The 27,930-nt window shown below is 37.5% G+C and overlaps 4 protein-coding genes across 7 annotated transcripts in view; 3 read left to right on the top strand and 1 right to left on the bottom strand.

The window, feature by feature from the left end:
* Positions 1 to 9,793, top strand: part of LOC109030681 (long-chain-fatty-acid--CoA ligase 1) — a 52,064-nt gene extending 42,271 nt beyond the window's left edge. For all 3 annotated transcript variants that reach the window (XM_019041768.2, XM_072298461.1, XM_072298460.1), the window contains 5 exons: positions 50 to 200; positions 4,187 to 4,465; positions 5,488 to 5,631; positions 6,772 to 6,945; positions 9,463 to 9,793. In XM_019041768.2, the coding sequence (XP_018897313.2) occupies positions 50 to 200; positions 4,187 to 4,465; positions 5,488 to 5,631; positions 6,772 to 6,945; positions 9,463 to 9,600 (886 nt within the window). In that variant the 3' untranslated portion in view covers positions 9,601 to 9,793. The remainder of the gene's footprint in view (positions 1 to 49; positions 201 to 4,186; positions 4,466 to 5,487; positions 5,632 to 6,771; positions 6,946 to 9,462) is intronic.
* A 3,727-nt stretch (positions 9,794 to 13,520) lies between these two features.
* Positions 13,521 to 18,155, bottom strand: Lamtor3 (Late endosomal/lysosomal adaptor, MAPK and MTOR activator 3). The gene is made up of 5 exons (XM_019041773.2): positions 17,913 to 18,155; positions 17,189 to 17,223; positions 16,371 to 16,429; positions 15,472 to 15,605; positions 13,521 to 14,495 (listed from the first exon to the last, which is right to left on the bottom strand). Exons 1-5 carry the CDS (start codon positions 17,919 to 17,921, stop codon positions 14,358 to 14,360), a joined length of 375 nt encoding a protein of 124 aa, XP_018897318.1. The 5' UTR covers positions 17,922 to 18,155; the 3' UTR covers positions 13,521 to 14,357.
* A 112-nt stretch (positions 18,156 to 18,267) lies between these two features.
* LOC109030685 (alpha-ketoglutarate-dependent dioxygenase alkB homolog 4) lies at positions 18,268 to 19,933 on the top strand. Its single transcript, XM_019041772.2, has one exon. The coding sequence runs from the start codon at positions 18,530 to 18,532 to the stop codon at positions 19,406 to 19,408; it is 879 nt and encodes a 292-aa protein (XP_018897317.2). The 5' UTR covers positions 18,268 to 18,529; the 3' UTR covers positions 19,409 to 19,933.
* Positions 19,934 to 21,459: 1,526 nt separating this feature from the next.
* Positions 21,460 to 27,920, top strand: LOC109030615 (uncharacterized). 2 transcript variants are annotated; one of them, XR_011899571.1, is made up of 4 exons: positions 21,460 to 22,140; positions 22,814 to 22,965; positions 23,864 to 24,206; positions 27,740 to 27,920. XR_011899571.1 is itself a non-coding variant. In XM_019041666.2 (3 exons), exons 1-3 carry the CDS (start codon positions 21,958 to 21,960, stop codon positions 24,144 to 24,146), a joined length of 618 nt encoding a protein of 205 aa, XP_018897211.2. In that variant the 5' UTR covers positions 21,460 to 21,957; the 3' UTR covers positions 24,147 to 26,921. The 2 variants fall into 2 exon arrangements, 1 of the variants encoding a protein (XP_018897211.2); XM_019041666.2 differs by lacking the exon at positions 27,740 to 27,920 and having other exon boundaries at positions 23,864 to 26,921.
* The last annotated feature ends 10 nt before the right edge of the window (positions 27,921 to 27,930 follow it).

Here is a 27,930-nt window from a genome sequence, read left to right on the forward strand (position 1 = left end):
GTTTGGCGAGTGTGTACTTATGTGTTTTTTTGTTTGTTTTCTATAACAGAGGTATAATTCGAAGAAACAGCATATGGGACAGACTGGTTTTCAGGAAAGTTCAAGAAAACATGGGCGGTAGACTGAGGCTTATGCTTGTCGGGTCCGCTCCGCTGAAAGGTTCTGTTCTCACCTTTGCCCGATGCGCTCTTGGTTGTATAGTAAGTTCTTTTTTATGTCACTTTATTTTCCAAAGACCGAAAAAAAGTAAATTTTCGATAAACCCTCAGTGACCCCTCGACCTCGCTTCCCCGCATCTCTTCGCTCCGGTCCGTCCTGAGCATCTACCCTAGGAGGTACATAGAAAGAAAAGTAAGAAATTTTTTGTTAATATGGGAAGTAGAACACAAAGTAACCCAAACCTGTGGTTAATATTTTTGGTTAGTTTTTCTATGGGTCACAGTCACCAAACTTTGGGTTACATTGACGGAATCGTTGGTTTGAAAAGCAATCTCGTTGAAGTTAAGGCTCGAGCCGCCAGAGTAGAACCTGTATCACGTTGATGATAGTTTAATGCGCTAGCCACTCGCAAGTCGCAACCAGTGGCGTGGCGTGAATTGCGATATATCAATTGATCTGCTATTTAAACCTATGGAAAAGGATCGATAAACAGGGTGTTCGCAGCGAACACCTTAATAATCGATTCTTTACCATAGGTTTAAATTACATATCAATCGATATATCGCAATTCACGCCACGCCACAACAGGGTGTTCGCAGCGAACACCTTAATAATCGATTCTTTACCATAGGTTTAAATTACATATCAATCGATATATCGCAATTCACGCCACGCCACTGGTCGCAACCTTCGATGTTAGTGTCCTCAAGAGAAACAAGAGAATATTACTTTAGCAGGCTTCCCTCATCCCCAGCAGATTTCGTAGGGTAATCTACGATTTCAGTCGACTCAAACAAAAATTTAGTCAATCAACCGAGTTTTCTTGGTCGATCTGACCGAAAAATGTAACTGACAGTAACCGAAAGTAACTGTAGTGTTAACTGTACAGTTAGAACAATATAAATTGGCTCTAATTAATTATTGCGATCGAAATGTATTGATTCTATACAGATGAAGATAAGCGTGAGTGACTCGTTTTGATATATTGTGAAGGGGTAAAGAATTAACTTTGAAGGGGATAACCTTGAGGGGGTAACTTTAGATAAAACCAATATCTGGCTGATATCACATCAAAAACATTTTTTTGAGGAATTTGATCCGAAAAAATGTATCGCAGGGGGAGTCACTCAAGGCCGAGATTTCGATGGTTAGAAGTTGACACACTGAACACTAATTCTTCGTGAGAGCACGCCTCAAAGTTTTGCGATGGACTTGTGTCCACTCCCTTGCTTATTGCAACGACATCTGGCAAAAAACTTCCAACGCCAGCCTAACATTATATACCGTGCGGGCACGCAAATTTAGAACGCCTTCAATTATTTGATTATGCAACACGGTCGACCATTAGACACGAATAGTTGAATCTGGACGTTACAATCAAATTCGTGTGGCTTAGGGGCTACCCAAAGTAAACCAAAGCACCATACACACATGGAAATTTAACATATTTTATGTGACATGCTTACACGTTTTATGTCACATTATGGGGCAGATTGTGAAGGATTTCTCTCTCTACGTGTCACTGAAATCTCAAGTCTGCTATTAGTCCTATGCAGTTAAATAGGAGACACCTGGACCTGGCTCCTCCGTGTCGTTATCAACATTGAAACTTGTGAGCCACAGACTGCTTGTCTCCAGACATGGGACATTAGTGACGTCATTGGTTGAGTGACGCAGAATAATCGCACTCCCGGTTAGTTGACCGGTGTCGATCGCTACGTGCCGCGTCGCTACCAGTTGATCGACGGGGCAAGTAAGCCGACAAATTGCAAGTTTCAGATGAAAGTGAGTTACAGAGCAGATAACCGTATGCATATTCTTTTAATTGCGCTCTTGAACCAGCGGAAGCAGTCTTACAATCTGTTAGGCCGTGTTGCCATCAACAGAGGAATGGAGCGTCTTTATATACTGTGATTAAGATAATTCAAACAATGAATACAACTTTATTCCGGTGCTATACTAATTTTAAAACAATTTATTTATACCACTCTTTTAGAAGAGTGCCTACTTTCTCGGAAAAAATGATTATTCAGGGAAGTTTTAGTGCGAATAAAACTCAAAAACACAGTCTGAAATAATGATGGATTTTACTATACATATTTCTTCCATATGGTTTGCTTGTTACATTACGCAAAGATCATTATTCTCAAAATTCTTAAAAATTAAAAGTGTATAAAATGAAAATTACAGCAGACGAAGAATGAGATTCTCTTAAGGTTTTCTCAAGAATTAATATAACAGATAATCAATGATTTTGCTATTAATAAATGTCATATTCAAACGTTTTTCTGTAGGTACTTCAGGCATTTATTTTGTACGTATTCATTGATCCTGTATGTGATCTGTAAAAATTGTGTATAATCTGAGTATTCTAGTTACATCTGTGTTTAAAATTTGTAATTAAGGTAACTAGAGTTTAAAATTGAAATGCACCGAGAGGAGGTTTGGAAGAGAATTTTAGTTCGCTATTTTCTTAAACGATCGTTTAAGTCTTTTAAATGTTCATTAATATTACATTTTGTATCACGTTTGCAAGAATGATCAAGGTGCCTGCATTGAAAAATGTTACAGAGGAAATACATTCCTTTTAAAGGGCCTGAATTCAGATATGTTTTAGCGCACGTTTTGTACTAATTTCGTTGGTTGGTTATATCTTGGACATATATTTGCATTTTTCGTGGGCACGGTCTTAGACATTATCCCTTTTACTTTGAAGAAAAAATTCTCTATTTTTGGAATCCACTTGCAAAATTTTGTTGATTCTTAACTTGAAAATACCCGATGAAGAATCGGTGTCATATATATAAATAAAGGGCCCTGAATGGTTGAAAAATTTCGAGCTTGAAAATTTCCCCCGGGTCTGTTACATTGTTAAATGTGCAAAATTCTTTGGGAAGAGGAAGCGTTTTAATAAAAATTCTACCATTTAAAAATACTTGCTCAGGCTCAAGATCTCTTTCGTTAATTTTTCTTTCGTCTTCTGTTTACGAGTTATTCCTGCGGGCCTCTTCGCAGAGGCACGAACCTTAGTCACGCGTGACCGTATTGCTGCGCTCGCGCACAACTTGCTTCCGGAAGCTCCACTTGTCTGTCGCCAAGTTAACAATCATCTCGTAGTTCTCGAACCCGTTCTAACTTTCCCATAGGCCGTGTCGCACAGTCGCCAGGTGGTGGAAGTAACTCCCTTTTCTCGCTTTGTAAGGGGTTCTACGTCATTCGAAGGAAAAATATTGAATTTTTTGAGAAGTTGAATAATAATAAAAAAAAAGTATGATCAGGAAAATATTGATTCATCGTAAAACTAAATAATGAGCTACTCGAAAAAAACATTTGCGGAAGACTTAGACGAGCTATATAAACTTTGCCGATTTATGTCACGCACCACCTTGCACATTTCGGTGGCTAAAAAACAATACCGCCTATCTGCAAACTGACAATTTTGCAGAACGAAGAGAAAACTTGTTCATTTTTGTTATTTTAAGGTTAGATGTGCATTTTTTCCCATACGTCACAGCGACATTGAAGCGCTCCCCTACAGAATTGGCAAAAACTAAAATCATCGGTTTGCGTATTTTATACAATTAGCAGCAAAGTTGCAAGCCGTTGCCACTGGAAGCCGTACTTACGGGATATAGACATATCTTCCGCGCTCCGGGCTCTGAGGCCGAAAGTTCCGGGCGTGGCACCCAGAGCGATCGAAGCTGCGGCTCCAGCACCCGGAACTATCGGCTTCTGAGCTCGGAACGCAAACGGTATGTCCATATAGCCCGTAACTTTCATTTCAAGGAGTGCATAACTTTGCATCCACCTGCGATGCATCCACCCTTATGTAACTTCCCTGACCTAACCTAACCTAACCTAACCTACTTAACCTAACCTAACCTAACCTAACCTACTTAACCTAACCTAACCTAACTTAACCTAACCTAACGGCTGGGTGGATGTATCGCAGGTGGATGCAACGTCCTAATCCCCTTTCCGAGCACCTTCACTTACTCATTTGGTCATTTTTCTTTTTCGTTTTTAGATCGTAGAAGGTTACGGGCAGACAGAGTGCGTGGCGCCGATCACATTGACGGTGCAGGGTGACTGGACGCCGGATCATGTGGGGCCGCCCCTGGCGTGCTGCTGCGTGAAGCTGGCAGATGTGCCAGAGATGGAGTACTACGCGTCGATGAACCAGGGCGAGGTTTGCGTCAAGGGTACCAACGTCTTCCTCGGCTACTTCAAGGAGACCGACCTCTACAACTCCAGCATCGATGAGCATGGATGGCACCACACGGGGGACATCGGCATGTGGCTCCCGGTGAGTACACTGAAAAGCTAGGGGAGCGAGAAAGTAAAAATCCGGTTCCGGAGGCCGAAAGTTCCGGGCGTGGTACACGGAGCAATCGCAGCCACGGCTCCAGCACCCGGAAGTTTCGGCCTCTGAGCCCGGAACGGTATGTGTATGCAGCCCGTAACTTCTTTTTCAGTGTATGGAAAAATAACAAATTTAGTAAAGTAAAAATCCGGGTCCAGAGGCCGAAAGTTCCGGGCGTAGTACACGGAGCAATCGAAGCCACGGCTCCAGCACCCGGAAGTTTCGGGCTCTGAGCCCGGAACGTTATGTGTATGCAGCCCGTTACTTTTTTTCAGCGTATTGAAAAGTAACAAATTTCATGAAAATTGAAGGAGGGTTGATTCAAAACTACGAAATCATTAAAAATTTACACTTTCAGAGACTTTTCTCCTTTAGTAATATTCAAAAAGTACGAAAAAAAATGCGGATCGACGCAAGAGTCGTTTCTAGACGGAAGAGTTGGTGATTTTTGCCAGCGTGCGATAAAGTTCAGTAAGAAACTGAAATTTTCTCATCACATTACAGGGGTAAAAGCTCACTTGAGCACGATCTTCCCTTGAGGAGAAGTGCTGTTTGGTGCAACACTTGTTTCACTTTTCAAAAAGTCCTAAAAACGTCTGGAACTTATTTTGAGGGAAATAATTTTTGGTCATTTTTTAAGTATGATATATGTATTTATAGCATAAACAGACATCTCACTGGCTGCGAACAGTAATAAAACATTAAGTTCTCTTCTTTTTTCCCCCCTGCTAAATCTCTCTGTTTTCGGCTCTATTGTGGCGTTTTAAGCACTCTCTTCCAGTGTTGTGTAATGATTCACTTGTGCTACCAATCCTAAATTGTACAAAATCTTGCTCCGAAAGCTCTCATGCAGATACACCCAAGTTGTTTAGTTCCATCTCAAATTTCTGTACTTGAAAGTTTGTATTTTACGGTTTCTTCTTGAAACCAAAATTCATTAAATTTAATTTTTTTTCCTCTCGCAGAGCGGTACTTTGAAAATTATCGACAGGAAACGTCACATATTCAAATTAGCTCAAGGAGAGTATATCGTTCCCGATAAAATAGAAAACGTCTACATACGCAGCCAATACGTTCATCAGGTTTTCGTGTATGGTGAATCTCTCAAGGTGAGTTATGAACAAACAAAGCAGCAAATATTTTTGTTGTAGTTTCAGTAGAGAGCAAATTAGCACTACAGAAAATCTAAATGGGCAAATACATTCACAACAGACACTCCCACAGTTCTCATTGACGCTGTGCAACGCTGAACCGCCTTCTCCTTTCCTCCACAAGCCCTTTCGAGAGCTGACAATGAGTCATTTCTGATTCTATTCCCCGTTGCCACCCTTTCGAAAGAGCATCCCCTTTGTCTCCCCCCAGGAAGAACCCAATTGTCAGATTTTCTTCCATAGTCCTGTTATCGTGGCCATCTTAGACTAGCTGTTTGGTCAAAGAGCTCGAATACAATGTGATTTCCTATCTACATGATATCATTCGCCTATTATTGCAGACCCCATCCTTTGTAGAATTTTCGTTTTAGTTTCTCCAAAGATCCAACTTCATTGCCCTTAGTGTATCTTGTGTACGTTGCCTGTGCTACCAAACCTCACATCCTGATTATATACATTATACTCATTTAAAAAAAAAAATATTCTGTATGAACATGTATTGTTTTTTTTTTTTTGTTTTTTTTTTGTTTTTTTTTTGTTTTTTTTTTTAATCGAGATCACTTCATCACCTTTGTTTAAGTATACTCTCTGCGCGAACTATGATTGTATCCTACCAAACTTTAATGAGTAGCGTGATTGTTCACATCAAAACAAACTAACTAGACAATGATAAGTTAATTTTGTAAGGGCCGTTTGTAAGATCTCTTGTCAACCTCTGGTCACCAAACCGGTGGTTAGACTCTGACCAGCAGTCAATCTGCTAATCAGCCTAACCACTGGTTTGCGAGAGAGAACAAAGGCTGACCGGTACTTGACCTGAAGAAAACCAGGAGTCATACACACCTGTGCCTCTGGTTAGTTCAAACCACCAGTTTGACAAGCACCTGACCAGAGGTATTACAATCGGCATTAAGTCTAGACAAATGAAATATCTATGATGCAAGTAAAACACATGAATTAAAATCCTATTTATTTTCAATTAGTATCTCGACTTGACAGTAACTGAATTCTGAGAGAAATATGTTACTTGAAAATGTTTACGCACTCGGTTTTTTGGGAAGTTTCGTACATTTTTAACACTCTTTTTCTTGTTCTTAGTCTTGCATCATTGCAATTGTCGTGCCAGAAGTTGACGTGGTCAAGTGCTGGGCTCTGGAGAACAAAATTGATGGAACTCTATCAGTATTATGTAATCATCCTGAAATAAAGAAACTCATCATGGATGACATGATAACTTGGGGCCGAGAGAATGGCTTGAAGTCGTTTGAACTGGTGAGTTTATTGAATATGATTCACATTATTTAAAGGAATAAATATATGCATCACATGCAGTGCTACAGGGCCGGATTTAGGGGGTGGCCAGGTGGGCCGCGGCCCGTGGCGGCATATTTAGGGGCGGCAAATTATGAATTTTTTATAAATGTAGGTATATATAAAAAAAAAACTATAAACGAGAAAAGGTGACTAAATCTCTTATTTCCTGAGAGTGTAGTAATTGCTAATTTTGCTGTCTTTCGGTGATACAAAGAGATAGCACCTTTAATTATATAGTCGAGTTTTAAGAGAAACCAAACACGCAATTTGGCCTGGAGCGGCGCGGCGCAGGGACAATGATGACGAGGACTTGAGATTAAAAGGAGAGGCCTCGGCGCGGCGGCGCGCGGCGGTCGGCGTGAAACGCATAGCGCCTACAAGACTGTGGGAATACTTCACGCATTGCATCAAACACAGTGCAGTCAGCGCGGCGCGGCAGAAAAAGTTAAAATTATTATTCCGCATTTATGTTTGTTCTTTCACAAATTTTTTAGTTCATTTCGTATAAATGGAAGGAATTGTCCACACACAGATAGGTTCACGGAACTTAATTTTTGCGCACAGTTCCGTGAACTTTTGCTATTAGTGTTGACAGGGCTTTCGCAAAAAAATAAGTCCAAGACGAGTAAACGCGTCTCATGCACCCCTTCCTCTTGGGCATGTTGAATTGATAGTTTTTATTGATGTCTCAAATCGAATGAGAAGGGAGCGGCAAAATACAGGCGGCCCATGGGCGGCAAGCAGGTAAATCCGGCCCTGCAGTGCTATCCAGGTTCCTGATTTGTCTTTGACACACACGGACCGGAAAAAACGAAGCTGTCTCTAACGAGACCAAACTTACAGATCTCTTTCCCGAAAACTTAGTCGTCAAACTTTCCTGAAGATCCTTCTTCTGTGATATGAGAAATGAGGAATTCCCTTTTTCAAAGCAGATTTTTACAGATTACAAGTGTTGGCAATCATTGTTAGGAGGCCTTATTATACTTTTAAAATGTAGCCCCTCTGCCCAAGTAGCAAAAATTGCAATAAGTAGCAATTACATTGTAAAGATATTGCAATTCCACCGAGTGTTATGTATATGTTGCCTTGCTCCTATTTGAAGGGGCATCGTTTATCAAAACTTATTATGATAAAATTGAAATAAGTTCCAATTTTTCATTGCACTGCATATTGCCTATCTTTCTGACACATGGAGCTCATTTTTTCACTGTTTAAAATGGGCATAAATCGACTGTAAAAATATTGCAATTTAATTGTAAAAAATTACGATTGTATTGAAATCAAATAGCAATTGTATTTCAATATTTTCGTTGGCACTGTGCTACTTCGGTGTGTGAGCTCTACTTGTATGTACATCAAATTTGACTAATGTAAGTCGGGAGGTGAATTCTTCTCATGCTATACACCAAAATCAAGATTTCCACTCAAAGATCTTTTAACGAGCAATAAAGCGTCAACAAAACAAAGTCGTGTTTCTATCAAAATTTTACAATGGAGTGAAGAATACTCACCGCTCTTGTAAATATGAAACTCGAATAATTCAAACCTCCGGCTTTGCAATCGCAACTTAACTGTACGCGTGTTGGAGGTCTGCACAAAAATCGCCTTCAAACCGAGAAATATGCAACCCTAACAGTCGCCATTCAAGCTCCTGCCTGGAGCCTGCCTATCGTCGTCTGAGCTTAGAAAATCCTACCTCCGATCGTGACGTTGCGAATTTCCGCTCGTTCCGCATGAAATTTTGTAGAAATATTTAACATACCTACATAATTTTCTTTGTATAAAGATTAAGAGATCATAATCGGAGATCTTTTAACGTTGCAATGAAGTTACGCATTTTCGGACTTTTGCCATAGATCGGCAACTGTTGAGAAAACACTCTGAATCAGTGTACCATTCTTGTGCTAGATATATTTAAATGGACGTATTTCTATGATTCGGAACTAAGCGCCAATTTGAGTTCCTTTTGAGGAATTTAGAATCCCGGATAGCGCGTTCTGTCAAACGGACCTAAGCGCCATGGAAAAGCATTGCGAGTATAGGACGGAATCAGCCGGACGCCCGATTCCGCCGCCAATCCAAGCCCCCCTCTACCTTTCTCACCCTATGGCGCTTAGCAGGTCCGTTTGATAGAAATACGTCCAAATAATCAGTAACGTAATTGAAAAAGCTGGATAGGCCTCCTCCAAAACGGTACCCATAAGTTTGCAGTGTTGCAAATCCTTTCGTTCCTTAATTCTATCTTAGAAAGAAGTGGGTGGGAAGGGTGCACCATGTTCAAATGTGGACTGCATTTTGCAATAAGGAACCACTATTTCTGCCTCATTTTGGAAAGAACATTTACGTCATTGGTTTCCCTGAGCAGATACGTGATTTTATGAAAGAGCCAGAGATAGTGGTTCCTTATTGCAAAATGTAATCCATGTATAAGTGAGTACTTTAATAATTTCTTAACATGATCTTTCTTTGTCTCAGGTGAAAGATATCTACCTCCACCCGGATCCTTTCTCTGTGCAGAACGGACTCCTAACACCAACGTTCAAGTTAAAGCGCCCACAACTTAGATCTTATTTCAAGCCCCAAATCGAGGATATGTACTCGAAACTAGTTTGAACACGGTCGTTCCCGAAATCCTGATGCTGCCTCCCACCGAAGATTTCCTTTGTAATTAAATGTAATTTAAATCCCCAATCGTGACGTCACATTTGTAAACATATAATTCACAGCGTTGTATTTTATTTATTCTCATTTAAGTGCCTTATGTGTTGCTTGTTTTTGCTGTTGACTATAAACACCTATTTTGGAATATCGCCTTTCTTCTTGTTCTCGCTGACGTTGTAATGGGAACTTAAGAATACTCTCTTCCTGGTGTATATATCTGGGTGCTAAAACATATTCACTTTCAAGAATCGCCCCTAAGTTTCAAATGATTACAAATTTACCACTGAGTATATGTGATGTAAAAGTTTCAGAATTAGCCTTAAAGTCAGACTCTGATGAAAAATGTAACCTCTCTTTCACTCAAAAAAGGTATGACCCTGAGACCCATAAAAAATGGCTCGGAGATCCGTAATTTCTAACCGAAGTGACTTACCGTCTACAGTATGGCTTTCTGAGCGATACTTTATTGGTCGTGAACCTATAAGCATGGCTCCATGAACTATATTTTATGGCTCCATGATCCATAACTCGACCGGTAAGTCACTCTTCCCATAGGTACTTGTTTTTTGAGTGTTTGAAAAAAGTTTTCAACATTTGAGAAAAAGGAAACCTTTTCAGTATTTTTGTAGTACACGTTACGGTAAAAGTATTTAAAATAATAAATACCAGGTAGGCACTATTATTAGCTTTTTAATACCCTTAAAGTTTATTTTCTCTTGTTTTCTTCTTAAAGAAAAAATTAAGTATTAAAAATGTTTCAAAAACTATGCAAAGATCTCTGAACCATTTTGACATAAATTTTACAACTCGTAAATGTAACCGAAGAAAAAAATACAAAAAGGAATTTATAAGAGTTACCTTTTTAAAATGCGCGCGTCGTTAAGGAATCTTTCAGACAGTCGTTGCTGTTAGCTTTTTGTTATACAGAGTGCTGACAATCATGTCTTAGAGACCCTCTAAAATTTTAGAGGTAGGGGAGACCGGGGTTATGTTGGCCACGGGGCTATGATAACCATCGTGAGAATTTTGTAGAGGAAAACGTAAATTTGATGTTTTGATGAGAAAAAAGGTTGGCAGAGATGTAGACTAACAATTTAAAATATCAACATCGATGGTGTCCCCCTATGTTATGCTGTGTGCTGTAACATTCTTGTTTACCTTCGAAAATAGCCCGAAAACGCGATTTTTTCAATTTTGAATTTTGTTTGCTGTGGCGAGTATTTATTTTGTATCTTATTAATCTTTGTTTCTATTTGAAGTAGACCCCTTTCCTTTGATTTTAGTGTATGGATTTATGGCTTTTGACTCCTCGTTTCTTAGTTGGATGACTTTGATTTGAGGTAATCTCAATCGGGGCTATGTGGACCATTTTTCTGGGGCTATGTTGGCCTACTAAGAAAACATACATTTTATATTTTTTTTTGCGTAAAGTTTCAAATCCATTTTCTTTGAGTTTAAAACGGTCCTATTTAGTGGAGAAGTAGATCTTCTTATTGTTTTTTAAGTTGCTTTTCACGCCAACTCACTTATTAAATTTAATACTGTTCTTTATTTTTTATTTTTTTTTTTTTTTAAATTTTCAGCTCCAAAGGTAGTGAGTTTTACTAACATTACGAAAGATAAGTGTAAGGGCATAATACTAAGCTTTTTAAGTGCAATTACAATCAACTGAACAAGGTTAACACAGTTTCCTTACAGGTGGCTCACTTAGCCCCGGGGGTGGCCAATATAGCCCCAAGCAGGGGCTATGTTGACCAAAATGGATTTTCTTTTAAAAACGCATGAAACTCACAAAATTAAAGAATTTTGTACAATGTTTTCAGTTGATTTTAATTTTACACTGTATGCTCAAGGATTAGAGCATTAAAGAAATGGCATTCTATTCTTCTGTTTCTTCAGACACAAGTTTTCAAAAAATCTGGTCAACATAGCCCCGGTCTCCTTTGTCCTGTTTTTCTTTCGCGCAGAAGTACCATGCATTCTGTTTGTTTCTTGACCAGCGACCTTTTCTCCTCACTTAAAAGAAATCAAAGGCTTGAGGCTCATTTTATTGTACGGTCATTGCTTCGGAAAAAGGAGAGAGATTACAGTATATTGCCCCTACAGATTAAAAATCAAAGAAGAGGCGACGGCAACAATAATACCTCGATGCAACTAAAACTACTCCGTGGATGTCCGTGTTGCATACACAAAACTATGAAGGCGCTTTGGAATTCTTGCCGATTACAGTGCACAGCATAGGGTGCGGCTTATACGAGAAATTAAAAAGGTTGAATTTTGAAATTGACAAGGGACCCCACCAAAACGTTCCTAATAGTGTAAAAACAAACGTTGTAGAACAGTTTTGCATTTGGTCAACATTTAGAGGTTGCGACGGGCCTTTAAAGTTGCCAAATTTGGCTAATTTTCGCATTTTTTCGTCAATTTTGGCAAATTTTCTCAGGCCTTAGTGAGAGTTCTAATCGGTCAATTTATTCATAAATAGGCAGTACATAACCTAAAATGTACCCCATCCTCCCCCTGAAGCCCCCCAGCCCCCCGAACCCCCCTCCCTCACCGATCCAATATAAATACACTCATTATAAACTACGCTATTTTGGTAGTGACCAGAGATCTAAAGTAACACTGGTCAACACGGGTTCAAATGTGATTGTACTAAGGGTAGTTTTTAGCGCTGAGTCCGAAAATGACCTCCGTCATGCTGGGTCAGGTCGATTTTCCTCGGAAAAATCAGGTTTTCCTTAAAAATCGAGCTTTTCCGGTGAAAAATCAATTTTCACCATCAATTCCAGCTCCATGGATGTCCGTGTTGCATACGCACGATAGTGAAGGCGTTTTGACTTCAGGCACTGACTACCTCACTCACTAGCAGCGCTTATTGTTAGTGAAGCGAGTTAATGAGAGGAGTCGGACAAAATGAGGAGACAGTGAAAGCTCAAATAGATGTTAATTCAGAACGCAGTGGCTTTAGCAGTGATGTCGATGATTTTCTCGTAAAATGATTTTCTTCAGTAAGCATCCCATAAAGTTTCTAATGAGAAGAAATTAACATAAAAATTTGCAGTTTAAGTCGAAAATCCCATGTATTGATTTTTATCGCAGCATTGTCAATTTTCGAATAATGCTTTGATTGTTTCGATATTTTTAGTGGGCCCCTACCTAAAAGTTTTCTTTTTTTTTAAAAAAAAAAATTATTCGTTTTAAATTGTTATTACAGACTACAACAATATTACAGGAAATTTGGGGTCAAGAGAGATATTTATATTCGGTTTATCCATTTCTGGTGACAGGAGAAGGTAGAAATAGAAAACATGGCAGATCTCTATGAGATTCAATTAGAATGTCGGTACTTTAAATGGTTTTCTTGATTCTAATAGTATGGAAATATTTCAATTAAAATTTAGGTGAGTATACTAGGCATTAGGGTATCAATTGAACTGTGAACATCAAACTTTTGCATGGTAAAAATTTGCGCAGCAAAATTGTATGAGTAAATTGACTTATCCACTCTTAAGCAGAACATTAGTGTCGGTATGATGTGTGCACCGACCACTCATCAAATGGTACATAAAATGGTGAATGCACATCACACTTTGATTGTTGTCAACTAACTAATGCTCATATAAAAACTTACATCTCATTCATAAAAATGAATTATCAAATTTCTTTTTGCATCGTGATACATCATTTTTTACGAGAAATTTTATAAGAAAATGTGTAATGTAGGATTTTGATCTATTCCCTCTGTACTGGTTGCTTAGCTCTCTTGCAAAAAAGTAATTAATTATTCATACAGTTACAAGAGAAAGAGCGTAGCAATCAAGGGATCAAACTATTAGCCTCATTTTCTACGTTAAAAAAAGAAGACAATATCCATTTCATTTTATTTCTTTCCACATTTATTATTTTATTTGTGTTCAAGAAATTTAATACCAAGTAAAAATGTATATACATGGATTAAAAGATAAATTTATCAGTTCAATAACAACAAAAATCTATTTACAAAGTACAATAATTAATAGATAGGTGAATATGAACATCACTACCTATAAATAGGAAATCTAATTACAGTGTGATAGATAATAATGTGCATTAATTAGTGGGTATTGCTGCTTCACTGAATGAGGGAGTTTCACGAAATACTTTCAAGTAGCCTGCAGTGACCTAGCAACAATACCTACGCAGATAATTATCAATCTAACATGGTAAGACCAAGCATGGCAATTTCATTTGAAATAATGCTGGAAAACTAACTTAATCAAGAGGGCCATGATTGGAAAGGCTTGTCAATGGTGTGCTGGACTCAAAAAAGATTTACTGGTTTGAGCATGAGTGGCAAAAATTAGAGAGCACAAAATTGGAGAAAAACACTTGGAATTCAGGAGGGCTTAAAACACTCTGCATGATTCAGAGGATTAATTATTTCAATCATCCTGATTTCTCACCCTTATTTCTCAAAAACCACATGATTAATGGTCTTTCATTGTAGCATTTTTTGACTGATAATTAGGTTTTGGTGATAAAAAAATAAAAATTAAAACTCAAGTAATAAAAAATTTTGAGTTGATTGGATCAAAGAGCATAAAACTGATGCAAAATTCTGCGTAAACATTCAGATCTTGATGATGCTTCTGATGGGTAATCGGCTTGAATGTAATCATATAACCAGCCAGCAGAAAAAGTTGATGCTCTTAAAATGGTAGTAATTTTCAGGACTCTACAACAGACTTCTTGAGCTCTTGAAGCAGAGGCGAAATTTGTTCTTTTAGGGCCATTACGTGGCCTGTATTGCAATCTTGGCTTCCAATGAATGTGATTACAAGAGGAAGGTCATTAATTTGCACGACCTGCAACCAAGGAGTTTTGAAAAAAAATTACAGCAAGGTTTTCTACTCTGACTGAAAGAAAGTAGAAATTCTAAAATATAACCATCTACGGGAAAAGGGATCTCGATTCACAAAAATTCAAAATTGAGCTATCGAAACTGGAGCAAAGCCAAGTGTTCTATGCAAACATTTTGAAGAAAATACATTCCAAAACAAGTCAAACTGAACCAAGGCTATGACTCTGCAACAATCGAACAAAAGAGTTTTGGAACACAGCTGCTTAAAATTCTTTTGGTAATGTTCAGGGCATGACATTGATATATTATGATGTAAACATTGCCTCTTATGGAAACAGAAACGAAAACCCACCCATAATACTCTGATTTCAGGATGCTGGAGAGTCGAAATTTCTAAATCCATTTTTTGATCCAACTCAACAAAAATCACTGTACTGGAAATTTCTACTTCATATGGATTAAATATTTGTTGGAAGTTTGTGAAACTCTATCATAGGCTCTCACTTTCAAAATCTGCAACTGCTGGTAAATTACATTAGAACTACCTGCCTCAAACTTCTCCCTCGCAATGAGCAACGAAACCGAAGCAAGGTCAGATTAGCCAATAGATATCAACTATTAAATTCAGAAATAATTTAGGCTTGATTTTTTTTTCTTTTTTTTGGAGAAAAATATAAAAATCATTCAATTTTTAATTGATACAGGATGCTCATATGTTCAAGATAAATTAATTCACCAGAGAAAATCGGTCCATTGTAAGGGCTACGTTTTATGGCTAAAAAAACAAAATCTGCTGAGTTCTTCTGCTTCAGCAAATATAAATTACATAATGCATGCCAGTTCAACCAAGCAAAGCACCTGGTAGTCTCTGAACAAATTTCAAAAAAAAAAAAATTGAGATCATACCAGAATTTTTCCCTCAGTCTAATAGTCCATAACATTTTTATACATATGAACTATAAATAATTAAGGGTACAAACCTGATAATTTCCATACATGCAAATAATCGATTTATTCTTGCCCAGGCCAAATTTGCTTCCTTGATCAGTTGCCATTGAGAAAGCAGACAAAAATGGTTGCCGCATTGCCATCTCAGGTGTTTTTTCAGTTGCAACTAAAGCAAAAAGAAGAACACAGATGAGTGAGAGCCTTAATAGACGGTAGAAAGTAGTCATGCTCAGAACCCTGGGCCCAAGAGCAACGAAGGGGAACAGTGTTTGTTTCAAACCATTCTGGATGCCTTAGAGGGCTTGCACAAAAATTAGCAACCTTAATCAACTTAAAAACTATAACCACACTTCACTTTAGGAGCTAATTAACTTCATTTAAAAATTATCAGTTTTGGGTCCATGAATTTCTTTTTTCAATGATAGTGAAAAGAAGAGGTTTGGAAAGCAAATTTAAGGATGGTCGGAATTTTAACAGTTTTATTAGTAAAAATCGGACGAATTTGTATTGATGCTAAATGAAACTAGATGCAAATGAATGAGGTATCTCAAGAGGAACTATGTGCACAGGGTCTGCTTGCTACGTAGCTCCTTTAGATTTAATCAATTTGCATATTGTTCCTCTCAGTATAAATCACATCAGGTTGATCAAATTCAATCTTTTACTTAATCACATTTGGATTTTGTACAAAATGCATAACTACATTAGTTGTTTGTAAGTACTCTTTTTTCATGAAAAAGGAGAGTTTGACAGGAGTCAAGAACAAATTGCCTCGGCTCTTGATGTTTTAAGATCAAAATTAACTGATTGCAAGAAGTGGCACATTAATTGTTTCCCTGCCTCTTCTCCCTAAACTGACATTTGTATATGTTATAGGTACTCCTTGTGGTGAAAAAGAAGTAAAGAAACCAGAAGGGGATCGAATGCAAACCTTTGATCACGGCTACTCCATCTCTGTCGGTAATTAGAATGCAGTATAGACCATCTACCCTGGAAAACAGGAGAAAAGAAAATAAGTCATTTTATTTAAAAATAGATACTATAACTGATTGAGTTCTACATATTTATCGTAATTTGAAAAAGTCAGTTTTATATTTTGAGACAGTTCGCTGAAGCTTTGTCGGATTACATGAGGAGAGATTCCGATAATTGTTGGCCAATCACTTGAAAAATAATTAAAAAGAGAGTTACCGCTTTGGAATATCAGTCAAACTTTCTCTCCGAATCTGGTTGATAAGGAAATAATTATAAGTCTACAGCAAGTTTAGTGATGTGAATCATAACGGCTGAAGGTTTTCTGACCAGCAGGGAAGCAAAAATATGGATAATTCTATGTAGGTAAGTCCCTCCTAGGTTCTTAACACTAGTTCTGCTAATTATATAGCAATATTGATGACCATCTAGATTTTGATTCATATTTTTCTTTTTTCTTTTTCTTTTTTTGGTGCATGAGGTGAGACTTAACCCTTTCCAGTCCGCGGCAGTTTTCCACGGCCGCCGTGGCAGATCCGCGTCTTTTTCCTGAATTTCGGCCGATTCTCAGTTACTCCAGAGGCCGCCACTCGCTGGAGCAGTCGAATATACCCGACATCGGGCCTGCGCAGAAGTTCAAACTTTTGGGCGACTATATTCGACATCGGATCTAAACTTGTTATTTTTCACGGCGAATATATCCGACATTGGACCGGAAAGGGTTAAAATTAAATGATTAAGCATAGTAAGTGGCTTAAAGCAAGGTGGGAAACTTACTTGAAGAGAAGATCAAATAGGTACTTCCTCACTTCCTGAAAAATTGGAAAAGCCATTAGTAGGAGATATATGGGTAAGTATGGACTTTGTAAACAGCATGAAGAAAAAAATAAATAATTAGATTTGGCTAAAACGTATGTAAAATCTGGTGAAAAATACCACAATTTGCCTACAAAGAAAGCTACCATTTAATACTGCCCTCAAACGTAATGATAAACACCACAGATACGTTGTTAAAGTAAACTTGTCCGATTCCGTTAGGTTCTTCTATTTGCAAACGCCTTCTAAGATTGTTGAGCGTTTGGTAGAAACGTTAGGCTTTCATATGTAAACACACAAGTCATCGGGTAATTCTGACAAAATCCAACAACGCGGACCGAATGGAAGTGGGCAAATCCGTTTCCAAACGGTCCCAAGCAGTTTACTTTGACAACAAATCTCACGTTAGTCTTACATCCAAATACTATTTTCATTCTTCTCAATTTTACAGTTTTGTTTTTTGTAGGAGAATGATACTTAGGAGTTGTGCGCACAGACTATTGCTGTTTTTGAGGGTAAGAAATTAAGTACAATCAGCCAGAATTTTTTATTTCATTGTTACGGTGCCTTTCTACATAATCCGCTACTTATGTAGGTACCTAGTTTGAACACGCCAAGACCCCAGACAACCAAACTTGAAGGTAGGAATTATAAGGAAGTAAAATGTGTTCTGACTTAAACTTACTTCAGCCATTGTTGAATTCACTGGTACAGAAGATAAACGGCCAAGAAACTTGTAAACGGCAGAAAAACTTGCCGAATGCTGAGATCATTCAATGATGTAGTGATAAGGATTTGAAGATCTGAACCAGATGAGCAAACAGCAAACTGAAATACCTGTTACTGAAATACTGTTTGTGAATCTGATAAGAGAATAAGCTTCATGTGAACCCGCACAAAGCTTTCGAAAGTCCTGCGAGTCGAATTAAAAGCACTACTGACAGCTACTGATACTGATAAGGATTGAAAGGAGCAGAGTGACAACAATAAACAATTAGGTTATGTTTATGTAAACATAACCTACCTAGCTCACGGTTGTGTTGATACTGACATGTGTTTTTAGCAAATTTTAGTCGGTTTTTAGACAAGATAGAAACAGCATTTACACTCGGAATCAAGTCTAGTGAGTGGATTTTCCTCGTAGGAATTCACAATGTTTCCTCTCAGAAAGTAAAATGCAGGTATCAATGAATTTTTCTGGACTGTCCTCTTGTGCTTGCAGATTGGAAGAGGTGAAAACAGTGGTGCGTTACGATTCCTGTTAAAGTGTTACTACATGCTTTCGATCTTTTCCTGTCTATCATGGACCGATCCAACTTTTGTGGCTGTAAAGGCGTCAGGACTTGCTTTAAATGTGAAGCGGAATATGGACTGAAAAATACCTGTGTGGCCGCCTCTGATGAGGTCGACAATTCATTCGTTTACTGCGCAGACTGTGATCTATGTTGGCAAGGGTGGAGTCCTGACAGTGTCCTATCTCATCCAAATCATGGTGAAAAGAATTTTCGAATTGAAGGTGTCTATGTGAAGAATAATTTCATCTCTCAAGCAGAAGGAGAAAGCCTGATTCAGTTTTTGGATTCTATGCCCTGGGATTTGTCCCAGAGTGGTCGAAGGAAACAGAATTTTGGTCCTAAGTGTAATTTTAAGCATCGAAAAATGAAACTAGGTAATTTCAATGGGTTCCCTAAAGGTACAGAGTTCATTCAAAAGCGATTCAAGGAAGTTGATATAATGAAAGATTATCAAACAATTGAACAATGCTCTCTTGAATATGACCCGGCTCGAGGAGCTTTAATAGATCCCCACATTGATGATTGTTGGGTTTGGGGCGAAAGGATTGTAACTGTTAATTTGTTGAGTGATTCGGTTCTTACGCTTCGTAAATATCATGGAGATAATAGCAAATACAACCTATTTTATTCGGATCATGAACCAAAAGTTGAGACTCTTAGGGATAGTTATCCAACTGTAAGAATTCCTATGCCAAAAAATTCATTATTAGTTCTATATGGTGAGGCCAGGTATGAATGGGAACATCTAATTTTTAGGGAAGACATTACCAGTCGCCGTGTCTGTATTGCATATCGTGAATTTACTCCAGCATTCTTGGAAAATGGTGAATTTGAAACAGAAGGTAAAAAAGTCATTAGTCAAGCAAAGAACTTTTTCCTCACTTGAAAAAACACCTTAATGATAACACTGTTTTCCTTCATCTTTTAAAAGTCAAAAACTTCCTTGTAAAAGTGCAATGCACCTTTGCTTAGGATGTATCAGTGTCGTATCAACCAATAACTGAACATGAGCTTGATGTACTAAACTTATAAGCTCAAATTCTTTATTAATTATTTATGCAACATCATGTAAAAGTAATGGTCTGAAATGAGCTGATCAAATTATTTTAAGAAATTCAATGCAAATAGAGTAAGTAATGAATTTCAATGTGATTCTTTTGAATGTGTAATTACAAATTGATAATAATGTCCTCTTGAACGTCATCTGTTGTTTGAAAATGAGATTTGACTTTTTTTATTTGTGTGCCAACTTCAGTGGTAACATCTTATTAAAAATTGTGGCTTCTAACACCTCAGTCAATAGTTCTATCTGCCAGAATTGGAAATATTTTTTTATTTTTGATATCATGTATGAAGTTTTATTCCTTCTTTACAAAAAATTGATAAATATTAAAAGTACATGCACCAAAAATTTTACAACAGTTTTTTTTTGTATGTTTTTCAACTCAAATATCACGTACAGGGTAAACTAGCACCTTCAATTAAGTAGAGCCCTGCTGCCTCAGATAACTGTTGTTTGAGACCATCAAACTTGGGTTGTAGAGCTAGGAATTGATCCGAGTCCCTTGGTCATGTAGCTAGCCCTTCAACCACTACACCATAGGAAGCATGTAAAGTGCCACATCACTGTGCTATTTAATAATCACAATTTTACCATTTTAATAGAAACTTTATTAAAGAGTACCTAGAAATGCATCAAAATCCTAGATTAGAGTAGATTATGTTTAACATTTAGAAAAATGTCTGCCAAAAGAGATGCCATATTAAATCTCTGCATCTCCATATCGACGGTGTAAGTCAGCAATCACATAACTCGGTTTGCGACGTCGCAGACTTCCTGTCATACTTTATTTTTTAAACGGAAAACTAATCAACGAAAATTCTTTAAAACTGCCGTGATTTTTCTTTACTGTGCAAAGAAAATTCTGCAAAAATTTTAAGGAGAGACGTCAATTTGTTCTTCTCTAAAAAAATATCATAGATGCGGAGATTTTCAGACACTGCAAACGAGTTATGTGATTGCCGACTTACACCGTCGATATGTCATTTAATGTTTCAATATTTATCTATTCCAATGAAACATCAACATTCCTATTTTAGTCAAAGCTCCGTTCTCATCAGGAGGACAGCCTGGGTGGTAAGAGTCTATCGACAATCATAAAGAACTCGGCTTGATAATTTAAATAAAGAACTTGACACAGTAATTCCGAAAATCTTCACAAAGCGTAATTAATAATAGAAAAAAAAATGAAATAAATATATTTACAGGAAAAAAAAGTAGAAAATAAAAATATAAGAAATAAAAACTATTCTTTTCTCCTGTGGCACACTACGTATCGACAACGTAAGTCCACAATCACATACCTCGTTTGTGGTGTCTGAAAATCTCCACCTCTACGTTATTTTTTAAAGGAGAACGAATTGACATCATTCCTTGAAGTTTATGCAGAATTTTCTTGGCACAGAAAAAATCATGGCAGTTTTGAAGAATTGCTATTTAGTAGTTTTCTGTTAAAAAAATAAAGTATGACAGGAAGTCTGCAACTCTGCAAACTGAATTATTTGATTGCCGATCACCTACACCGTCAAATATAATATCTCTAAAATGCTCTCTACGTGCTACATGAAGTGCAAGGATTAACAAATTTAAAATCAGAGCTAAAGAATGATGGGAAACCCTCTTATCCCCTTGATTTTTTAAAAATTTAGAGTTGGAAAAGCTGTAGAAAATTCTCAAAGAAAGAAGAACAAAACATTATTAAACGCAATGAAAAGAAAGTTTTGAAATTACACAGTAATTAGAGAGTGAATACTTCGTCCATTATTCGATTGGTAGATCGCCTCAAGAAAACTCGCAAACTCAAGAAAAAGAGCGTCATTTTGAATTTTACCGCCATTTTTACCCAACGTTGATGGCCGCAGCGCAGAGCCCCAAGCGCCAAAAGATTTCGGCTGTGTTATCACGATTTTTACTTTCTATAATCGTCAATTTGTGTCACTTGTCGTCATTTTCATGCTTTTGTTCGCAATTCGTCTGTCAGTTAGCAGTTAGCCAGTTATTTCTTCGTTTACTCATCACGAACTTTAAATACATTTCACCCCAATTCAATGGAAAGCCAAACTCTTAGTTTCCCGGTCTTGTAAGTAAACTTCTGAACTAGTGGGAAAAGTGGATGCAAACAAGTACCTAAGTTTCAGACTGGAGCTGGATATTAAAGCCACATTTATGCAAAATTCTAGCAAATTAAGCTTTAAAAACTGTAGTTGATGACATCTGTAGACAATGATCAAAGTCATGAATAGAACATGATTCCATAAAGTTGTGTATGTAATCATCTGGGCGATGCGAATTGTTGAATCTATTCATTGCACTAAAAGAGTGATCCTGATTAGTTGTGCTGCGTTGTCTCAAGAATCATCCAGCTCACCTGCAGAATGAGCAACATTAAGGACGAATTGAACGATTATTTGCTCCAGAATGGCTCTGGACAGAAAAGCTCCTTCAATACATCTTTTTCAATGCCTCAAATTGGACCATGGTTTAAAAAGTCTGAAGTGATCGAGGATTCAGAAGGATGGTTTGCTACATACAGGAGGAATGACTGCTGTCCTACTTTAGTAAGTAGTTACTCATCATATTTGCCTAATTAGGTTTTCAACCATCTTAATTAAGTTTACGCACTTTGAGACTGTAACGGAAGACCATCTGACGTCACTTTTACATGTCAAGTAAATGGCAAAATCAAGATGACAGATCCTCTGTCGCAGTGTAAGAGCGCGTAACCTTATTTGACACTAACTCAAGTAACAAAAAAATGTCTACCTGCTAGGCTAGACAATTTAGCTGTAAAGCAGCAATGCAGATTTTGATGCCTAGTAGAATAATGTTCACGAAGCAAGAATGTCAGGAAGCAATGGTAGATGTAACAAAGATTTTGCAGTGTTAGATTGTGAATGGCACAGGAATTGGGAATCGAGTACGCGGGCACACTCGGTGCAGGAGCGATCTCTCGTCAGAGAGTCTGGGTGCCTACCCTCTGGTTTGAGTCTACCCCTCGTGTGAGACTGACAACGCAAACTCAGAAGGAAAGGACCGTTTGGCCAGTTGATTTGGCTGCATGCTCACGGGATATTCTTGGAAGGATATTCCAAAGGGAAGTATGTTCCAGATGTTTATTTTTAGAAGGGAGCAAATTGGCACTCATCATTGGTAAAATCCTCTACTTGTTATTTTTACCAGCCAATTATGTATTTATTGTCATCCTTTCATTTCTTTTTGTAATGATTTCAGAGTCGATTGCAGCGACTCATTGGATTCTTCGTCTGTCTTTGTATCGGTGGAATTTGCTTCTTTGTAGCTCTGATGCTTATTCCAGTCCTACTGCTCAAAGCTCGCAAATTTGCTCTACTGTTCAGTCTAGGAAGTCTATTTTTCTTATTTAGGTATGTAAGCATATCTAGTCCTAATATAGATAGACTTTTCTCCGTGCAATCAATATCAGTGTTGTTTAACTTAGGGATTGGAGAAAAGTTTATTGCTACTTTCATTTACTAAATTATTCTTTATCTGTAGAGGAAGTACCAGTCTAATGGTATCAAGTTTGATACTCCTGTCAATTTAAATCTGAAAGATCTCCTAATTTTTAAGTACTTAGTTTATTTCTAATTAGAGAAACATTAAAAATTTGGCCCGATTATCGTATGTATAAGAATGGCAGAATAGTGCTGGGCTCGTGCTGTTCTGCAGAGAAATCAAATCCAGAAGAAACCAAAAATTAGATTGAGAGCCACAAAATGAACTCTACTTATCGAGTTTTAATTTTTTAGTCTAAGACTAAAATCCTGGTGATAGCCTTTTGAAGAGCCATACAAATAGCCTGCTTACCCAAAGCAAATTTACCTCTTATTTAGTCAGAGAGGAGAAAAATAGCACTGACCATAAAAATATAATTTTCAAGAGGATAAAGAATAGCTTTTTAGTTTAAATTCTCACACTATCATCGTACCAAACATATCAACGGTGTAAGTCGGCAATCACATTACTCGATTGCGGTGTCTGAAAATCTCCGCCTCTGTGTTATTTTTTTAAAAGAGAACAAATTGCCATCATTCCTTGAAGTTTTTGCAGAATTTTCTTTGCACAGAGAAGAAAAATCACTGCAGTTTTAAAGGCCGTCGAGTAGTTTTCCGTTTAAAAAATAAAGTATGATAGGAATTCTGCAACGTCACCAGCCAAGTTATGTGATTGCCGACCTACACCGTCGATATGTTGAAATGTCATTTACATCTATCACTAGATACATACTTCAACCAGTTCTAATCTGTTCATTTTTCCTTCCAGTTTTTCATTTCTGTGGGGTCCACTGGCCCATCTGCAAGGTCTGTGTGCTAGAGACAGACTACCATTCTCCGCAGCCTATGTGAGTACACTGTTGGCTACTCTCTACGGGGCTCTCTGGCTGCAAAGTGCTGCTTTCACAGTGTTAATGGCTGTTCTCCAATTAATTGCCTTAGTTTGGTTCCTATTCACCGCTATTCCTGGCGGTCAGTCAGGATTGTCCTTCATGACAAGATTTTTTTCATCTGCTGTCACGCGGAGTGTCTCAAGAACTTTACCTGTGTGACCTGCTCAGAAGAAAACGAAGAAATGTGATCATGTACATAAAATTTTCTTCCATGAGCTGGTGGGTGCAATTTTTTTTTAATGTTCCTATTTTTTGCCCTTTGATTTTCTTCCTAAACCCATAGGTTTATGGATTTATATTTTTTAAAAGTTTGAAAATACCTAGAAAGACCTAAAACAAATTTGTCTCTCAAAATTTGAATAAGAGACTCATCAATGTTTGTTATTTGAATACATGTATTACTTTTAAGTGAGGCTATCAAATGGTGCTGATTTGGAATAAATCGGAATTATTTCCGTCCCAGCATGTGATGAGCGAATTAAACTTGTGTTTCTTACCAGTAATTTTCGTTGATATTCCAAGAAGAAATCTAGATACAAATGAGGATACTTCCAATTTTAGTAAAATAATGTTGACATTTGAATGAGATTTTACGTGCGCCATAATTTCCAACACCACTGTAAATTCAGATAGCCAGAGGATGGAAAAGAAAAGGAAGGGAAAATTAAAATAAGAGCAGACAATGTGCATCTATGTTTGAGGTACATCACCAGTAGAAGTAACACAGAAAAAAGTAAAAAAATTTTCCAAGTGCTTGATGTTGACTTTGAAAAATCCTGAGCCCTCTTCTTCAAAATAGCTAGGATTCGAGCCAAGTATGTTAGGACATTTTTATAGTGAGATAAAAGGTCTGCCATCTGGAATCTTGTATTTCCAGTGCATGATCTTGTGTTTTCAGTAAGTACCAAAATGTGAATAGCTGATCCTGTAGCGCACTCTGAAAGTGCACCAGCTCTCTTTTGCAAGGCCTCTAATTCTGAGTATTAATGCAGACTTGTCGTTAAAATCCAAGGTACACTCTACCACAGGTATGGACTAAGGGGGTGCCGAAGTGGCAGCGCTGTGAATCTAGGCCATCGAGTGACGTTGCAAGTCGTACCGTCTTTAGTGAGGTTCTGGCAGATCCTGGTACTTAGTTTCAATAAGCTATCAGATGAATTTAAAAAATTGATAAGACTCCAAATAACGAAAAACTTAACTAACAACACGAGAAAATAACACGAAATTGATGAGACCCACTCTCAGAATAGAAAATAAACAAGTTTTCAATATGGCATCGCAGTCGTACCATTGGACGCTGTCAAATCCAAGTGTTTCGATGATTTTCTGAAATTCCATCTGTCTATACCTGTAGTAGAGTGTACCTTGGTTAATCAGGTGACAAAATTCTTGGACATCAATGCAGCAATTCTTCTGGTCTAACAAATGTAGACCACTCTCAAGACAAATATTGATATGACAAAAGGAGTTTTGTAGTTTCTATTCTCTCTAAATGAAATACCTGACTGATGATTAAATGTTCAGCTGCTCATTGTCTATGATGCACTAGCATTACTGAAAGTAGAAGAAGAACAAATACTTACTAGGTATTACTGATCTCTCAGACAAAGTATTGTCGGACTCCAGCCTTTTAGCTCAAGTCACAAATATTGCAAAAATGTGTGGAAGCATTCAAGTCCCCTTGTCTCCCAAAAATGTCTGTGCTTACATTGGGTTGCAGTCTCATTGTTGCATTTTTGGACTTTTTAAAGTGAATTTGAGTATTTTTTCAATTCGTATTGGTATTGGATTCATTTCTATTTATACATTTTTTGAGTTTACATTAACTGCTTTGACAAAGGTGACCTATAAGTGGTTACTTGTCTGAAAAGTCTGTGATTAAATATTTGGTAGTGAGAAAATACCGGAACATATGAGGAAAAGCTAGGCATTGAAAATGTTAATCCAGCAGCAGAGGTTTTGTCCGTTGCCATAGTCCTGTATTTGCATATGTATGCAGGACCATTTAGAGAAAGGTCCCGAATGGATGGCCAAAGTGCGAAACCATGTATTTCCGTTTGCGACATTGCAGTTTCTTTTCGCTTTTAATTTTTTTCGGGAAAAATAAACAACAAAATTTCTTGAAAGCTTCCTTGGTTTTTCTTCCCTGCTAGCAGAATAATTAATATGAGTTTCAAGCCGTCAAGGCTTGTTTCTCCTTTAAGATATGAAGTAGGAGTTGAAATTTTGAAGCACCGCAATGGAGATACATGGTTTTGCACTTAAATATGCTGAGATTTTGCAGATTTCAATGTTTCTTTGTCAATTAGAGGCTTTTAATTTTATTTGTTTGTTCTCTAAAAAATTCTAATTTTATGAGGTAATTTTTTCAAATATTCTGTGCATGGTGAAGCAAAATTTAATTGGAGTAAAAGACTAGGAAAGTTGCACAAGCTTCGCAACTTTAGATGAACATGCTCCCTTTTTCCAAAAGATCCTTCATATACTGAAAACTTGAAAGACTGACACATTTTTCTGGAGAATCCAATTTAAATAAAATAACTTGCATAAAACTCGTGATTAGTAGTGTGTCAAAATTATGGCTGCAAACGAATCTACACATACCTATAACACTTGCATTCATTATAATAATGGCTCGATTTTTTTTTCTTCTTTTTTAATGGAACTAAAAATATCAGAATTTGAATTTCCATAGAAGGATAGCAAATAGAAGCTCATCAAAATAACATATCAGTTTTTAGTAAATTTTTCATCACTTGCTCTTGTTGATTTATGCTTGAGCTTGGCAGGAGGTGAGTCACCGTCTACCTGCGAAATTAACTTGTAAGCTTTGTGATATGTTTATTATCGGCATATTTTGTAGTTATTTATTTGGGTAATTATTTTGTAACTTATTTAAATTTATTAATAAACACTAGAAAGTAAAAAAAAAAAAACAAATCACAAGTTTCATTTTCTTTTCACTAATTTTTAGCTATTATGCAAATAACTGTTGGAAATAATTTACCACAAACAAATATTTATCTAGCTATTTCAATGATTCTTTAAAAACTTGATTGATTATGAAAAAAAAACCCTCTTCAAAAACCTGTAATCCTGAAATTAATCCTCCTTTGCATGTGTGTTTCAAAATATGTTCTAATACACCATGTTAGTTCTCAGAGATCCTAAGGTGTGATCATCTCAGAGGTTTGGGCTTCGGAATCCCCCCCCCCCCCCACTCCGCAACCGTGGTAATGTTTTGAGAATATCAGGAATTGTATCACCCTCTCTTTTAGGAGTCTAGTTCCTCCTCTTTTTCCTTCTGTAGAACACATCTGTTTCTGAAGACTCACCTGGTTACTAACCTGAGGTTAATTTCGTTTCTACCTTTAGCAGGGCCATAGCTGAAGTGGGTCCAGAAGAGCGCCCCCCCCCCCCCCCCCCGAAAAATGCATCACACTCCCTGATCCACCAAATTCCTATTCACTTTCGCTTGGCCTCGTTTCAAACTGTTTCACCATGTACCCCTTCTCTCGTATTCCACCCCTCCTCTCAATTTTAGTACTCAGTGCAGTATGACAATTAAAGTACGACTTTAGATTTACAAGATAGAATAATTTTGAGTCATGAGTCGGTCATGCTAAGTATTATTTCGTGGGTAGTTGCGATTAGTCCACGAACTCGAAGGTTAACGTGACTAAATGAACTCCCTTAAATGCATGAATCCAAAAATATGATGTTTAAAAATGTGTTACCTACTCTGTTTATAGGGCGAGTGAATATGACTGTAGGATAACATGTATGGCTCATGGTTCTATGCGAGTGAAAAAGATCACCTCAAAGCGCCGTGCCGCGCCATCCCAAGCCAGTGATATGAGTACTGCATGATAGCAAGGGCACATGTCATCGAAGGGTCGAAGTTCAGAAGATAGTCAAATCCCAATCATCGTGGTGAGTCCTA

This window comes from Bemisia tabaci, chromosome 3 (genome assembly GCF_918797505.1).
Source record: "Bemisia tabaci chromosome 3, PGI_BMITA_v3".
Classification (NCBI taxonomy): Eukaryota; Metazoa; Arthropoda; class Insecta; order Hemiptera; family Aleyrodidae; genus Bemisia; species Bemisia tabaci.

What these genes read in the sequence shown, in the direction of transcription:
- Lamtor3 (XM_019041773.2), bottom strand. An exon ending in TGGAGTAGCCGTGATCAAAG is followed by an intron (nt 15,606 to 16,370) that starts GTTTGCATTCGA and finishes TTTTTGCTTTAG; the next exon opens with TTGCAACTGAAAAAACACCT. An exon ending in GCATGTATGGAAATTATCAG is followed by an intron (nt 14,496 to 15,471) that starts GTTTGTACCCTT and finishes CCTTGGTTGCAG; the next exon opens with GTCGTGCAAATTAATGACCT.
- LOC109030685 (XM_019041772.2), top strand. Translation starts at nt 18,530, where the DNA reads ATGGACCGATCCAACTTTTGTGGCTGTAAAGGCGTCAGGACTTGCTTT.
- LOC109030615 (XM_019041666.2), top strand. Translation starts at nt 21,958, where the DNA reads ATGAGCAACATTAAGGACGAATTGAACGATTATTTGCTCCAGAATGGC. An exon ending in ATGACTGCTGTCCTACTTTA is followed by an intron (nt 22,141 to 22,813) that starts GTAAGTAGTTAC and finishes TAATGATTTCAG; the next exon opens with AGTCGATTGCAGCGACTCAT. An exon ending in AGTCTATTTTTCTTATTTAG is followed by an intron (nt 22,966 to 23,863) that starts GTATGTAAGCAT and finishes TTTTCCTTCCAG; the next exon opens with TTTTTCATTTCTGTGGGGTC.